At 42.2% G+C, this 17,452-nt stretch overlaps 1 protein-coding gene across 1 annotated transcript in view; it reads right to left on the bottom strand.

Annotated features, from left to right (window-relative positions):
* Window positions 1-17,452, bottom strand: part of fbrsl1 (fibrosin-like 1) — a 529,496-nt gene that overhangs the window by 441,835 nt on the left and 70,209 nt on the right. Inside the window, 1 exon segment of the mRNA XM_055655520.1 lies at window positions 6,467-6,535. Coding sequence (XP_055511495.1) covers window positions 6,467-6,535 — 69 coding nt within the window.

Here is a 17,452-nt window from a genome sequence, read left to right as displayed (position 1 = left end):
CTCCTGTGTGACAAGGACTCAACGGGTCCCACTTGGTCTAGTTATATTTTAAAGTTAAGAACAGGGTACGGTTCTGAGAATAGTTTCCTTGGTTATAGTCAGAAAAGCATTTGTTAGAAAGAAGAATGGGTCCACTGCATCACATTCAGCATCAATGAACGATGTTAAGAATGCTGCAAATGTATTAAATGAGCTTTGGTCACCAAGTACAAAAAAGAGACTTAGTTGTTGTTAATTGCCAAAACCAGAGCCACTGGTCTGAGGGCTTTTTACATATAAATTAAGGAATAGAAATTATCCGAGCTTGGAATTTAAAATGTTACTAAATGGAAAATAGTTGGAATCAATTACCGGACACAAATAACAATGCAGAAAAATTATGAATACAGTACAAGTATGAATTTCATTTGTGGAATATCTAAAAAACTCAGTTGGTAATAACTTGAATGTAAATATGTTTCATATACTGATTTTGAAAAGACAAATTTAGGTACAGGTGCACAACCTTTTATCCGAAGATCCAAATAACAAAAACCTCCGAATAGCGGACATTTTTTTCGGTCCTTGAAGAAAGGTCCTTGAAAACGTTCACCGAGGGCGGCCCGCAAAGGTGACAGCGGAACCTCCGGTCGGTCCTCGAAGAAAGGGGAACTAAATCCCCATTCATAAAAGAGAAGGTGAGAGTATATTGCGCGGGAGGGTTAATAATTGACAATATGCTGCTACCTGCCCGCTGAGTTAAAAAGTTCCCACGGTAGACACGATACACAGTGTATCGTGAGTCTTGCGTGGGAACTTTTTAACTCAGCGTGCAGGCAGCAGCAGATTTTCGCTCCCTTCAGTTTCACCCCACCTACACCCCTCTGCTTCCCGGCCATGTGTGTGACTCCTTCCCTCCCCTCTCCAGCTCCCCGCTCATTGCACCGGCGCGGGGGCTTTGCACTGTCTTCACGTCGGCGATGCTAGCAGCACAGTCCCAGTCACCGGAGACGTCAGGACCAACGGGACACCGACCCCCAGGCCCACTGCAAGCACGGAGATCCCAGAGACCCACAGCCAGCAGCAGCCCAGCCCCGTTCCAACTCCAGAGGAAAACTGCAATCTGGCCGGAGACGTTAGGACCACCAGAAGCCGCTCCCCGAGCTGCGCCCCCTCATCGGGACACCGACCCCAGGCCCACTGCAAGCACGGAGATCCCAGATCAGCAACTCCAGCCCAGCCCCGTTCCAACTCCAGAGGAACACGCTCCCCGTAGGGGCAGAAGCTGATGGTGTGCAAGGTATGTCTTGTTCTTGGGGTCGCGCAGCTCGGGCTGTGGGCGAACTGCCACTTGTCGCCGTAGCGGCCCATCGGGGAGCGGATTCCTCTGGAGTTGGAGGGGGAGGGGGGTATTGTGCTGTTTGATCGCCCCCTACTATCCCAGGGACAGGGAGACAGGACGTTCACCGAGGGTGGCCCGCAGAGGTGACAGCGGAACCTCCGGTCGGTCCTCGAAGAAAGGGGAACTAAATCCCCATTCATAAAAGAGAAGGTGAGGGTATATTGCGCGGGAGGGTTAATAATTGACAATATGCTGCTACCTGCCCGCTGAGTTAAAAAGTTCCCACGGTAGACACGATACACAGTGTAGGCAGCAGCAGATTGTCGCTCCCTTCAGTTTCACCCCACCTACACCCCTCTGGTTCCCGGCCATGTGTGTGACCCCTTCCCTCTCCTCTCCAGCACCAGCTCATTGCACCGGCGCGGGGGCTTTGCACTGTCTTCACGTCGGCGATGGCAGCAGGTCAATACAGTCACCGGAGACGTCAGGACCAATTGGACGTCGACCACCAGGCCCACCGCAAGCACGGAGAACCCAGAGACCCACAGCCAACAGCAGCCCAGCCCCGCTCCAACTACAGAGGAACATGGGTTGCGGATGACGGGGCGCAGCTCGGGGCGTCGTAGGGGCCCATCGGGGAGCGGGTTCCTGACGTCTCTGGCCATCTGCTATCCTCCGGGAACTGTACCGCCCTTGCAGGAGAGTGGGGTTGTTTGCAGTTGCAGAGGGAGGGGGCAAGGGCGGTACAGTTCCCAGTCTCAGCTCCAGTCCAGGGGGGTGGCCGGAGACGTCAGGACCAACGGGACAGCGACCCCCAGGCCCACTGAAAGCACGGAGATCCCAGCCAGCAGCAACTCCAGCCCAGCCCCACTCCAACTCCAGAGGAACACGTAGGGGCAGAAGCGGATGGTGTGCAAGGTACGTCTCGTTCTTGGGGTGGCGCAGCTCGGGCTGTGGGCAAACTGCCACTTGTCGCCGTAGCGGCCCATCGGGGAGACGATTCCTCTGGAGTTGGAGGGGGAGGGGGGTATTGTGCTGTTTGATCGCCCTCTGATATCCCAGGGACAGGGAGACACAGCGGCTTTTTAAGACTGGTGGGCAATCACTTCCAAAGTTCTGCCCACACAGTCAGTACACCTCTCCTACACTGCATTTCATACAAACATTTATTCTGCAAAAAAAAGCCTACATTGAAGACTCAAACTCGCAACCGAGTAACTGCCGGGATCGAGGCGCAAACTCGCGACCTTGCGGATATGAGCCGAGCACTCTACCACTGAGCCAGCCATTAAAATCTACGCTAAAAAATTTCCATTCCGAAGACCGACAAATTCTGAATTACGAAAAGTGTCTGGTCCCAAGGCTTTCGGATAAAAGGTTGTGCACCTGTATATTGAAACAAGAAATTCAAATGTAGAAAATGTAGAGAAATGAAATGAAAGAGATACAATTAAATCAGAGGCCAATGTCACCTGTGTGTCTGGAACCCACTGTGGGGTTTTTTCCCCTCCATAAAAGATAAACACATGATATACAATGCCAGTAATGGCAAGTGCTAAATGATTTGCTGGCTTGTAACTTTCACAACAAGGTAGGAGTATCTTGAAGTGTTAAGTGAAAAGCAGAAAATTGCAAAATAAGCTTAGTAAGTGGATGGATCAATAGCAGACAGACACAATTCAAGATAATGTGGGAGGTGAAATTACAGTCTCAATGCAGAAATACTGGTGAAGGGAGGAATAAAACAAGTTAAGTACATTGGTTAACAATAGATGCAGTTTCTTTCATAAGACGCAAAAAGCTGCACACCCACTTGGACAAATGAAGTGTCTTCAGCAACAGATTTTAAAGGTGGACATGATATGTTCAATGATTTGGGATTTATGACAACAGTTACACCTTGCACAAATCTCTTATTTGTGGAGTGGGTAACTGCATCCATGATCCATGTGGATTCTTTCAAAGCAACAAAAATGAACCAAATTTAGAACAAAAATATTTTTTTAAATGGCAGCCATTGGAAGATACAGCATGGAAATAGGTCCTTTGGCCCACCGAACCCATTCCTCCCGTCGACTACCCATTCACACATGTTCTATGTTGTCCCTATCCACTCCCTACACACTGGGGCAAGTTACAGAAACCATTAACCTACAAACCAGCACATCTTTGATGTGGGATGAACTATAAATTTCAGAAATTAAGCTGATCAGATCATTTTAGTTAGCTCTAATTTTTATGAAATGTTTGAATATATTAAAAATTGCAGCACAGTCTTTCTCTTCAAGAAACTACTTGGTCTCAAAGTTTAATTTTATTTAAAAATAAGATTAATTTATACAACTTGAAAATGCTAACATTGATAGCCAACCTTAAAATAGCATCATAAAACAGAAGCAGACTATGTTCAGCCCACTATGTTCACAACAACCATTAAATACTTACTCTAATTCTATTTACCAGCTCTTGGTCCCTGGCCTGCTATGCTTTGACGATTTGATAAATAGCCTCACATGGAATATGCCAGCAGACAACATTACAAACTGATAACTGCCCATAGCTTCATCCCAACCTTATTAGGCCAAAATATTCCCAATTAACAATGAAACATTATTACTCCTCAATTCCATTACTTAAACTATTACCATAAAAATCATATTGATGAGCATTCCAAAACCAGTTTTACTCATTCGTGTGCCATTTTATCAGCCAGCAAATTCTTGAAAGAAAGCCTAACTTAAAAATGTGATGCTTTCAAGCTCACAGTTGGCCTGGAACAGATAATTAGAAGAAAAACAAAACCTACAAGTTGGGTTAGTTTCCCCAGCAAAATTAAAATGAATTTTGATTATATTAATTACTCCATCTATATACCAAATTTCAAAAAGAAAAACTTGCCAACAATTTGTCCCGTGCCTTCTCCATTTTATTATTTGGAGATTAAAAAAATCATTAGTTATATACATACACACACACACACACACGTGTATATATACACACACACACACACACACACACACACACACACAACACAAATACGGATCACATTTTAGGAAAGCAAACGTCATTGCTGGACTGACAGAATATTTACTTGTATCACATGGCTTTAGTAAAAGTAGGAAATCTAGTTTTTTTTTAAGATAATTATTTGCAATATATTACATGCACGGGCAATATTAGCTTTGCCTGGGCTGGTTCAAAGAATTAAAACTGCAATATATTCTCTTGTCAGTTTCAAAATAGATCACTTAATAAAAGTGAATGGTGTAACAATTCATTGGTTCACTGATGAATATCTTTTCTCATCCTTTAAAATGAAAAGAACCAAATTCAACAAAAATTACAAAAAAACATGACAGGATAGACCAGCTCTTACTATCTTAGAATTAACACAAAAACACAATTAGTTTCTTCCAGATATATTATACCACACCAGATGATCATCTTCAGTAGATGGTTGTTAGGTTTTAAATTGTGCAATCGGATTTAAAAGAATAGTCTACTCACAATTCAAGATGCTTTTTACTGCATAGCAAGGTTACAAAGTAACTCATCTGAAATTTTATAGACTTTTGGAATTATCAAATTTATTTTATCATGCTACAAACTGTCTGCATCCTAGCTCACTAATGGTTGAAGTGAAGATGTAGAATGCCTTGTTCAAAATAAAGAGCATGGGCATGCATGACAACTATAATTAAGCTGTTGCTGTTAGAAATACAAAAAAAAGAAAAAAGGCTCTCGGAGCTACAATTGAAAAAGAAAACCCAGATTTGTAAAAGTATCAATGGTGTTCAATTAACCAGATAGTTTTTTTTAAATGAGCTAATAGAAGAAAAAAAAAGACGAAAAGAGAAGGTTGAAGGTATTGCTTAGATTTTCAGAAAGCATTTGATGAAATCCCACACAAATGACTTGTTAGCAAAATTGAGCCTGATAAAGTAATGGGGCTGCAGGAGCATATAGGAAATTTGTTTGATTTGTTTAAATATAACAATGGGAGGATGGTGGTGTTTGTAGGGGCCAAAACATATGTAAAATATCTTTTTGGGAACAAAGCAATACACTTTGGTAGAATACAGGAGATGGATAATACACACTTCATGCCTCAAGTTCTAAAGGGTGTGCTCAAAAGGATTTTAGGAATACAGGTCCAAGTAACTGAAAGTGGCAGGGTATGTCTATTTACTGTTACATGGGATTCTTAAAGACACCATGCAGTACGGCAGCAAAAGAGTAACCTTGAATCTGTGTAAACATTAGAGAGACCTCAATTGAAGTATAGATTCCAATTACAGTTACCCAACTTTAGGGAGGATGTGAAAGTGAAGGTATGGATTTCCAAGAAATTCTAGGAATGAGGAATTCCAGCAATAAGCCTCTTCTTCTGTCTTAACAATTCTCTGATATAGTTGAGAACAAAAAAGTTTTGTCAGCTTTGGATATTTGGCTCAAAATAGAATTTTAGCATCTTTTGATTTTAAATATTGAGAAGTCTATAAAAAAAAATGTGATCTTTAGAAATAATATGTTATAAGAAATCTGCACCGTTTCACTGAACATCTGACCTCTTACTCTAAAGTCAAATTACTTTAGTAAACAGCAACCAGTGTTCAATTATCTGGAAAAGGCCTGTGCAGCCAAATCAGTTAATGCTGGTTGCATAAATTCCCTGCCAAATCGAGTCTGCGTAAAACATCTGCTCATATCTTACTGGAAGTACTTTTTTTAGATGGGCACTAACCAAGAGATACCTATTTAACCTTGCTAATTGTTTTGAGGAACAAACAAGCAAACAAACAAAATCTGAAGAGTTATTCTGCAAGCAAGCTTTTCAATTAATTTCCCAAAAGGGAAGAATTCTTACATTTCTACCGACACAATTTCATAAGTTGACAAATCAGCCCAGTCGTATTACCTGAACTGAATTATATATTCACATAGTTTTTAAACATTTTCCTCTAAACATCATATGCATATCATATCATTAATTTTAAATAAATCTCAGTGTTTTGCCAATTCTGAAAGCAAGCAGGATATCCCAGTTTAGTTCGGGTAAAATCAAGAGCTAGCCCATTGATAATAACTAGCAGCAAAGCTGTGTTTACAATAAACGTTGAATGGCAACACAAATATTCAACTCACGGTTTCGATTGTAAATTGAAACACATCTAAATGATGCAAATGATTGGGGAGATCACCATGCTTTTCTTCCTGAAAAGGTAAAATAATGAAGTTCTTACAAAATCAGTCGAGAATAAGAGGAAGATTACAAACAATTTGTTTAAAAGAAAACATATTTATATGTTACAATCCATTTTATTTTCAATGCACTGATAATTGTAACAACTTAGAAAGGAGCCATTAGTTGCAACTATTACGACAGGATCATGCAACCTGCTTTGGAAGTCAATTTCCCACATTTTTTTCAATCAGCAGTTTCTTTATTTACTGATGGTAAAACTTAAAGACAATTTAACAGCGCACAACATATCTTTACCTTCAATATAGGTTTCTGATTATGATTCTACTGTATGTTCTCCATTTTCAGACATACACATTGAAATGTATTAAAAGTCAGTGGGTTTGAAATTCCACCCGCAAATGTCTGATGTTTCCAATTCTATTAAGAAAACCAATTTCCTGTGTCATACAGTCGTAGAGCCATACAGCACGGAAACCAGCCCTACCGCCCACCTCATCCATGCCAACCAAGATGTCCATGTATGTTAGCCACAATAATAGGGTCCTTTCCCCCCCCCCCCCCACTCCCTTTAAACCCATTCCCTCTCATTCTTGATTCTTCCACCCTGGGAAAAAGAATGTGTGTATTCACATTATATATGCCTCTCATGCCTTTAGACATCTATGCAAGATCACCCCTCAGCCTCTAGCGCACAAGGCATACAGTTCTAACCTACAATCTCTCCCAAGAGCTCAGTCCATCTAGTCCTGGCTACTTAATAAATATTCTCTTGCATTTTTCCATCTTAATGGCATCTTTCTTAATAACATGGTGACCAAAAGTGATCACAATACTACAAGTGCAGTCTCACCATCATCTTGTGCAATTGCAAAATAACATTGCAACTTCTATACTCAATTTCCTTGCAGATGGAGTGTGCCAAACACCTTCACCAGCCTGTCCAGGTTTGTGTGGGGATAGTCCACGACATTACAGAAACCAAGGCCTCACTATTAAGCACATTTCACCAAAGGCAGGTAAGAAAATATTTAGAAACAGATTACATGCCATGCCAGGTATCTGCCTTTGCAGCTAAACGGAGGAGGAGTGCTACGTAATGCAAGACTTTGGCACCATTTGTGTCCCTGTTAACCCTGCCATGTTTTCATCTCCAGGGTTTTTGTGCTCAAATCTGCAACTTCATGATCATAAGGATAAAGGGGAAATCCTTTAGGACCGAGATGAGAAAAACATTTTTCACACAGAGTAGTAAATCTCTGGAACTCTCTGCCACAGAAGGTAGTTGAAGCCAGTTCATTGGCTATATTTAAGAGGGAGTTAGAGGAGGTATGGAGAGAAGGCAGGTACAGGATACCGAATTGGATGATCAGCCATGATCATATTGAATGGCAGTGCAGACTCAAAGGGCCGAATGGCCTACTCCTGCACCTATTTTCTATGTTTCTATATATCCCCTCAGCAAAAGGTTTTCTCCCTTGGCTTCTTCTTAGCCATAAAGACTGTTCCTGGCTTATCAATGTAAAAGAGACCATAACTAGTTCCTAAAGAGGAAGACTGTATGGTTAAAGGAGACTTTGATTAATGTTTAGCAAGTAGTGGAAAGAATAGCTAGTTGGACGACTTTAAAGAAGCAGAGGGATTATCACAGAGGTATTAGATTTCAAGGGTTGAAGTGAACTGGTTGGGGCAAGCGAACTGGACATTGATTAGTACAGTGCCCTCCATAATGTTCAGGACAAAGACCTATCATTTATTTATTTGCCTCTGCACTGAACAATTTGAGATTTGTAATAGAAAAAAATAAATCACGTGGTTAAAGTGCACATTGTCAGATTTTAATAAAGGCCATTTTTATACATTTGTTTCACAGCACGGTGGCGCAGCAGTAGAGTTGCTGCGCCGGAGACCCAGGTTCCATCCTGACTACGAGTGCTGTCTGTATGGAGTTTGTACGTTCTCCCCTTGACCTGCGTGGTTTTCTCCCAGATCTTCAGTTTCCTCCCACACTCCAAAGACGTACAGGTATGTAGGTTAATTGGCTTGGTAAATGTAAAAATTGTCCCTTGCATGTGTAGGATAGTGTTAATATGCGGGAATCGCTGGTTGGTGCGGACCCGGTGGGCCGAAGGGCCTGTTTCTGCGCATTATCTCTAAACTAAACCATGTAGAAATTACAGCAGTGTTTATACCTAGTCCCCCCATTTCAGGGCACCATAATGTTTGGGATACAGCAATGTCATGTAAATGAAAGTAGTCATGTTAAGTATTTTGTTGCATTTCCTTTGCATACAATGACTGCTTGAAGTCTGCTATTCATGGACATCACCAGTTGCTGGGTGTCTTCTCTGGTGATGCTCTGCCAGGCCTATATTGCAGCCATCTTTTGCTTATGCTTGTTTTGGGGGCTAGTCCCCTTCAGTTTTCTCTTCAGCATATAAAATGCATGCTCAATTGGGTTCAGATCGGGTGATTGACTTAGCCACTCTAGAATTGACCATTTTTTAAGCTTTGAAAAATTCCTTTGTTGCTTTAGCAGTATGTTTGGGATTATTGTCTTGCTGTAGAATGAACCGCTGGCCAATCAGTTTCGAGGCATTTGTTTGAACTTGTGCAGATAAGATGTGTCTATACACTTCAGAATCAGATTTTTTTCGCCAAGTATGTTTTGCAACATACGAGGAATTTCACTGGCCAGGTCAGTCACATAATTAAAAGCAAGACTCAAAAACAGGGCTGGCCATCTCCCCGGCGCCCCTGGTGGTCTTATTCATTATGCTACTACCATCAGCAGTTGTATCATCAATGAAGATAAGTGAGCCATTACCTTCAGCAAGCATGGATGCCCAGGCCATGACACCCCCACCACCGTGTTTCATAGATGAGGTAGTAGGCTTTGGATCTTGGGCAGTTCCTTCTCTCCTCCATACTTTGCTCTTGCCATCACTCTGATATAAGTTGATCTTTGTCTCATCTGTCCACAAGACCTTGTTCCAGAACTGTGGTTGCTCTTATGTACTTCTTGTCAAACTGTAACCTGGCCATCCTATATTTGCAGCTAACCAGTGGTTTGCATCTTGCAGTGTAGCCTCTGTATTTCTGTTCATAAAGTCTTCTGCGGACAGTGGTCATTGACAAATCCACACCTGACTCCTGAAGAGTGTTCCTGATCTGTCGGACAGGTGTTTGGGGATTTTTCTTTATTATAGAAAGAATTCTTCTGTCATTAGCTATGGAGATCTTCCTTGGCCTTCCAATCCCTTTGAGATCACTAAGCTCACCTGTGCTCTCTTTCTTCTTAATGATGTTCCAAACAGTTCATTTTGGTAAGTCTAAGGTTTGGCTGGTGTCTCTAACAGTTTTATTCTTGTTTCTCAGTCTCATAATGGCTTCTTTGACTTGGCACAACTTTGGTCCTCATGTTGATAAACAGTGATAAAAGTTTCCAAAGGTGATGGAAAGACTGGAGGTAAGACTAGGTGCGCAGTGCACTATGCATTAAGGTGGCATTTAAACACACTTGAGCAATTACAAACACCTGTGAAGCCATGTGTCTCAAACATTACTGTGCCCTGAAATGGGGGGGGGGGGGGGGGGGGGGGGGGGGGGGGGTGGGGACTATGTATAAACAGCAGTAATTGCTACATGGTGAAACCAAAATGTGTAAAAATGCCCTTTAAAAAAATATGACAATGTGCACTCTAACCACGTGTGCGTTTTTTTTCTATTACAAATCTCAAATTGTGGAGTACAGAGGCAAATATATAAATTATGGGTCTTTGTCCCAAACATTATGAAGGGCATTGTATATAGCATTAGAAAGATTTCAAACCTATATAGGAAAACTCTGGACAAAGGGAGAAATAATAGAAACAATTTAGGATGAAAAATGATCCTCCTACTAGTTTTATTGTCATATATCCCGAAACGGAAAAATAAAACTTGCAGCAGCACAACTAATATGTAAACATAGTATTCTCTAAAACCCATAATAAACATCAAAAAGTTAATATAAAAAATTGACAAATAAACAAACAATAATAGTGCAATTCATCGGCAGCAATTATTGGAAGAGATCTTGGGGAGAAAGCAGAAACAAGATTCAAGATGGGTTTATTGTCACATGTACCATAAGATACAGTGAAATTCGAGTTACCATAATTAAGGTATATGGTTGTTTGGGGAACAAATGTCTTGTGTTCTGTGCCAGTGTTTAGTCTAGATTTGTCTAAGAACAAGTGTTCAATTCAAAAGCCCAGCAGGCAGTGGACAGAAGACAAGAAATGAAAAGTGAGCTTCCATCAAAGACACAAGACCATAATGATCCCAATTCAGTTGTCATCTTCTCAGCGCTATTTAGTTCAAACAAATTCTGTTTCACAAATTAATAAAGTACAACTGTGCAAAACCAACAGGCTGTAAAGTTTTTTAAATTTAGTCGGCATCATGAGTAAATTGAATAACGTGACATGATTTTTTTTTAAAATATGCATAATTCTATCCAACACCTTAAATCACGAGCTCTTTGCCATGGCACTTTTCCCAAGCACTGATCATCATTGGATACATTGCCCAAGCAGAGATTAATCACCGTTTGGCAGTGGATATAAGCAAACTGTTCAGATGCAAGAACGTCACCTATTGACCCAAAGTTCAAGTTTATCAGTGGACAAAAAAAAAGAAAAAATGGTGACAATACCCAACTTTCCCTTCTCCAAGTATTACAATTCAGCGTGCTGAATTTAATAATAAAACCTTGTCAATGTTCTCCGAGTCGTCAATTGAATGAGTGGGTTATTTAAAAAAATAATTACTGGCAGTTCATGAAGGGAGTCCTTCGCCTCCTTAAAAAGTGGATGGACACCAGATGTGTCCTGGGAAGGACCAGTTTAAAAAAAGAGCTTCTTATGCAAATCTGTGCAAGAAATCTTTATGCAAACTTGTACTAGAAGCTTTTTATTACATTTACTAACACAAATCTTCCACTTTATATTATTGAAACAAACAGACTTATTAACAGCCGCACTCTAGGAAACCGAGCCTCAATTTCCAAACTATATAACATTCACCCAAAACAACATCAACAGCAAAAAGTAAACTGCCTATTTGGTTGGTGGGTGAAAATTCACTTTTATACCCAAATCTTTCTACACAATAGTCAGTGAAATAGTCTAGCTTCAAACAGCTCAAAAATCTATCTATACAAACACCAGCCTATTGCTCCTACAAACATTGGCATAGTGTTTTATTATAAAAAGGCCACCAGGACTTTGACAGAACTGAATAAGGTCAGGCTTAATGCAACAGGAATGAAAAATAGTAGCTCTGTACAGATATGAGAGTTGGTTTTGGAAAGCAATTCCAACATTTTTCAAAAACGTTATATCTCTCAGAAATCCTTAGCTGAATGCCAAAGATGTCAAAACTAGAAAATGGACCTACAATTGTCATGATAGGTAATTGAATTATCCAAAGAACAGTGGGAAAGACAGTATTAAGTACATGGCTTATCATAGCCAGAAACACCTAGGGAGTTGAAACCTAGTTAAGACAAACCACCAACCAGGACTGAAGAATCAGAGTTCCTTAAACGCAGTTCAGATATAGTTCATACCTTGTTTGTTTATAGTTTGCCTGGAATTTTATCTATTATACATTGTTCTAATTTTGTGAAGCTCTGCATGTATTTACAAAATATGAGGGCTTGCTGTCATTCTTGCCAGACCACATAATCTGAGGTGCAGCTAGTCAAACAGCAATCATTCTTTTGGTCCACATTATGTGTAGTAAATTCCAGCTGGATTGTGTCAGATTACCCTTACCAGGGGCACAGTCCTATCTCCCTCTATTATTTCCCCTTCAAATAATTCTAGGTGCACCACCTATTAGCACCACCTATTTTTCCGGCAACTGGTGGTCCGCTTTATTCTTGAACAAAATGACAAGAGCGCACCTTAAATCCCCCCTGGAAGACGCCCCCTCCTATGGATTTGGTTTAAACATGAACAAATGAGACTAGCTTAGATGGGTACTTGCTCGGCCAAGACCAAGTTGTACCAAAGGGCCGACTCCATGACAACAGTTTCAAAGGCTTATTTCTAAAAACATACCATATTACCCGGCAACGAAGACGCAATTTTTTACCCAAAAAAAGGCACGGAATTTACCTTGCGTTTTGCAGGCCAAAGGTTAGGTTGATAGACAAGACAGATAGACTTGGCTATCCCTCAGCACAGCAACCTACCTGAACTCCCGGTGGCTCAGCACTTCAACTCCCCCTCCCATTCCCAATCCGACCTCTGTCCTGGGTCTCCTCCATTGCCAGAGTGAGCAACACCGGAAATTGGAGGAACAGCACCGCATATTCCGCCTGGGTTGCTTGCGCCGGGATGGCATGAACGTTGAATTCTAGCCCTTGCTGTCTCCTCCCCTTCCTTAACCCTCGAGCCGTCTCCTCCCAACCCCCCGCCCTCGGGCTCCTCCTCCTCCCATTTTCCTTCCTTCTCCCCCCCACCCCCCATCAGTCTGAAGAAGGGTTTCGGCCCGAAACATCGCCTATTTCCTTCGCTCCATAGATGCTGCTGCACCCGCTGAGTTTCTCCAGCATTTTTGTGTACCTTCGATCTTCCAGCATCTGCAGTTCCTTCTTGAAAACTTCAAGAACGATGTTGCTGTACTGAAGGACAGCCAAGTCTATCCCTCTTTGCTGGCAGCTGATGGGAAGCGGTTGTAAAAGGACAGCACCGCTGGGGGGAGAAGAGTTCCTTTCACAGCATGTCTGGCCTGGGTCATCATGGGCAGGAGCATTGAGAAGGGGGGGTCGGGGATCATGCCAGCAACTCACTCACCGCTGCCGCGGCGCTCCAGGCGTGGAGTCACCGCATTGTGGCCGGGGAGGGAAGTAGCTTGGGTAGCGGCGAGCAGCCGCCGGGACCGGACAGCGGAACTGGCCGCCACCTCAGTGCCTTCTGCCGGCCCGCTCACCTCTGGCAATGCTCTCCATCTGAACACCTCTCTTCTGCCGCTCGCCAGTCTCGCTCATGTCAGCTGCTGCCCGCAAATCCATCAATTCCGTCTGGCGCCCGGGAGGGAAGTAGCTCGGGTGGCTGCGAGCGGCCGCCTGGACTGGACAGGGGAACCGGCCGCCACCTCAGAGCCTTCTGCTGGCCCGGGGATGCTGTCCGGTCCCAGCGGCCGCTCCCGTTTTGGCATTACTAATCCTTATGTTTGAATTTCCTAGTTCCTTAGCGCTCCCGTTTTTCCCACCATCTCTCCATCTGCCGCCACCCTCCATCCCTCACCCATTAAGTCATTCAGAATGGAGGAGATCTGGAAGCCTTGGGGAAATTGAATTGTCACTTTCTTTATTTTTATTTTTTATGTTTTCTTTTTTTGAGCGTGAGAAATTTTATGTCCCGCAAGCCATTTTTCAAAATTTAGCAACTCAAAATGGGGGTGAGACTTCATTGCCGGGAAACACGGTACATCTCACCTAGTTGATTTCAGTTTGCCATAAATCATTATGATTCAATTTGTATCAAGTCTGAAGTCCTTCAATATGTGCAACAGGGACCTTTGTTTTGCTGAGGAAGGATAATAGGTATTAAAATTCTCCTTTACAGAACCACAATACATTGCAATAATATTGTTGATCCTATTACACAGTAGGCTTTTAAACTGGCTCCTGTTCAATTGTCACAATTGAACATGCTACTATTAGATTAGTCCCTAAACATACTGTGAAGGATGTAAAAGAGTGAATTCTATTAATTACAAACAATTAGACAGAAAAAAGATGAACCCATTATATTAATTCACACAACATTTTAAATCCATATTTATGGCAACATTACAGAAATGTTGATTTGTGACAAACATGATCATAATAAATCACACTAATTTGTCTGTAAATGCCATATACTGTATCTTCAGATTGTTGCTGTGGCAGTGAAAACAAATAATTTTGAAATGATGTATAGTTGAATTAGCACAGACTATGTGAAAGATAGAATAATATGGCAAAGGAACAGACTCTTTAGTCGACTATGTCTGTGCTATGTCTATGTCATGATGTCAAATTAAACTAATTCTACCTGTTTGCAAATAGTCCACATCCCTCCATTCCCTGTCTATCATATGCCTCTTTAATGCCTCAAATGTTGCTATTATAACTGCTTCCATGTCAGCACACTCCATGCACCCATTGCTGATTGTATAAAATACATGATTTCTATTTAACCCAATTATGTCGCTCCTCAGCCTCCAATGCTACAGAGAAAGTAATCCAAATATGTCCAACCTATCCTTGGAGCTAATTCAGGAAGCTGCCTGGTGAATATCTTTTGTATTCTCTTCAGAGTCTCCACATCCTTCCTATTATGTTGCAAACAGAACCATATACAATACTCCGTATATGGTCTCAAAGTTTATATAGTTTCAACACAATCTCCCGATTTTGATACACTAACTAATAAAAGCAGCATGCCATATGCCTTCTTTACTTGTGTACTTGCCTTACGTACTTGTGTTGTCACTTTCATGGAGCTATGGACCCTTAGATCCCTCTGTACATTAATGCCCCTCAGGGGCCTTTTACTGCAGTCTTTCGCCTTACAATCGACTTTCCAGAGCACAACACACCATTTGTGCAGATTAAACTCAATTTGCCATTACTCTGCCCGAAGTTACATTTGACAACCTTCCATACTCATCCAATTTGTGTTATCTGCAAATTTACTAATCAGCTGACCTACATTATCATCCAAATAATTTGTATGTACAGGTGCACAACCTTTTATCCGAAAGCCTTGGGACCAGACACTTCTCGGATTTCAGAATTTTTCGGATTTCCGAATGGAAGATTTTTAGCGTAGATTAGGTAGGTAGCGCGGGCGGCTTGAAAAGTCTGGAGCGGCTGCCTCCTCCCCGGAGACCGGGGAATCATTGTAAATCATTGCTTAAATGTTGGTCAGTTAGTTTGGTGGGATTTTATGTGGTGGGGGGGGGGTGATGAAGGGGGGGGGGGGGGGGGGGGGGGGGGGGGGGGGGGGAAAATTTAATTCTTAGTCCCCTACCTGGAGAGGCGGGGAGCGGGCAATGCCTTACCGGGTCGCCGTGCAGTAAACTCCGGAGCGCTGTGGCCGCTGACTCCCAACATCGCGGAGCTGGGGGCTGCGGGCGTCCGGCCGCGGGCGGCGCCGGTTGGAGCTCCGACCCCGGCAACTCTGCCCCTGGCTGCGCGGTGCTCCAAATCCAGCGCCGCCGCGCGGCCGGACGTCCGCAGCCCCAGTTCTGCGATGTTGGGAGTCGGCGGCGTCGCAGCGCTGGGATACCAGCGTGGAGCGGGCAATGCCTTACCGGGTCGCCGTGCGGTAAGCTCCGGAGCGTTGTGGCCGCCGACACACAACATCGCGGAGCTGGGGCTGCGGGCCACGCTGGATTTGGAGCGCCGCGCAGCCAGTTGCCGGGGTCGGAGCTACAACCGGCGCCGCCCGCGGCCGGACGTCCGCAGCCCCAGCTCCGCGATGTTGGGAGTCGGCGGAGTGCAATTATAACTGCATCAACATGAAATTTTGAATCACATTTTTTGAATCTCATGAGACTTTGGCCTACTTTCACATTGATTTAAACCCTCGGCATCAAAAGCCAAATGACAATATCATTGTTTTAGTGTAAAATAACAGCTTTAGTGGCACAGAAAAACAGATGACAGATATTCACTTGTGATGCTAGAGAACGTTATGATGTTGGCAGATTCTTGTCTATCATTTAAGATTTTTTAGTTGGTTAGTTATACATTTCAATATAATCTGTAACAAACTGGATCATATAAAGAAAACTTGAATGGAACTAGATAATCAGATGTGCTTAAAATTAGTTGATAACAATATGTTTTCAATGAAGCTATTGAGAGGCACTTGCCACCTCTAAAAGCGGTCTGACCTTTACTTTTATTTTTCAGTTTTGTTAGATCAATGTCCATTCAAGGGCAGTTTCAATTAAAGGATTAAACTATAAGAATTCCACATTTTTTTGTACATTTTAGAATAGATTTGAACGCAACAGGAGCCATTAATAGTATTCAGATTGAGATGAGTTTATTGTCGCATACACCAGTGTGCAATGGATCTTAACTGCATTTCTGTATTATTTTGATTGATGTATTCGACTGTTTGACATTTAGTTGATTCACTGTGGTATTTTGTACCTTACATTTCAGCCTCCAAGATAAATAATTGATAACTTAGCAACCACAGCAGCACTCATGGCAAGATAAATGCTTTCAATGCTTATCTTTATCAGGGACATCCAGATAAGGTACTTAAATGATAACATCAACTAACAGACAACTTCTGAGTTATACTCATATTCCTCAAATCCAACACACAAACATGTTTGGAATGCTTGAATTCAGTTACCATTTAACCCTTTAAACCAATGAATAAAATCTGAAATTTATCTTGCCATTTGCTCAACCATCATTAAGTTTTTCCTTCTTACAATAAAGGAAATACCGGTCACATTGTGCCTTGTAATGTACAATTCTTCATCTGATTTAAGAGTACAACTTTTTAAAGTTTAGAAACATAGAAACATAGAAATTAGGTGCAGGAACCGCCATTCAATATGATCATGGCTGATCATCCAATTCAGTATCCGTACCTGCCTTCTCTCCATACCCTCTGATCCCCTTAGCCACAAGGGCCACATCTAACTCCCTCTTAAATATAGCCAATGAACTGGCCTCGACTACCCTCTGTGGCAGAGAGTTTAACATTGAAATTTTGGTTAGCTGCATAAAATTATCATTTCATCTTCCCTTGCAACTACATGAAATTTTACACCTGCTCTTCCACCCCTGCTTACTGTCCAGCGATCCAAATACTCACCTGGTAGAGCATCAATTACTTGCAAGTCTTGGGAACCAT

This window comes from Leucoraja erinacea, chromosome 25, assembly GCF_028641065.1.
Source record: "Leucoraja erinacea ecotype New England chromosome 25, Leri_hhj_1, whole genome shotgun sequence".
In the NCBI taxonomy this organism is placed as follows: Eukaryota; Metazoa; Chordata; class Chondrichthyes; order Rajiformes; family Rajidae; genus Leucoraja; species Leucoraja erinaceus.
Note: the sequence above shows the minus strand (reverse complement) of the source record. Positions and strands in the feature narration are given on the sequence as shown.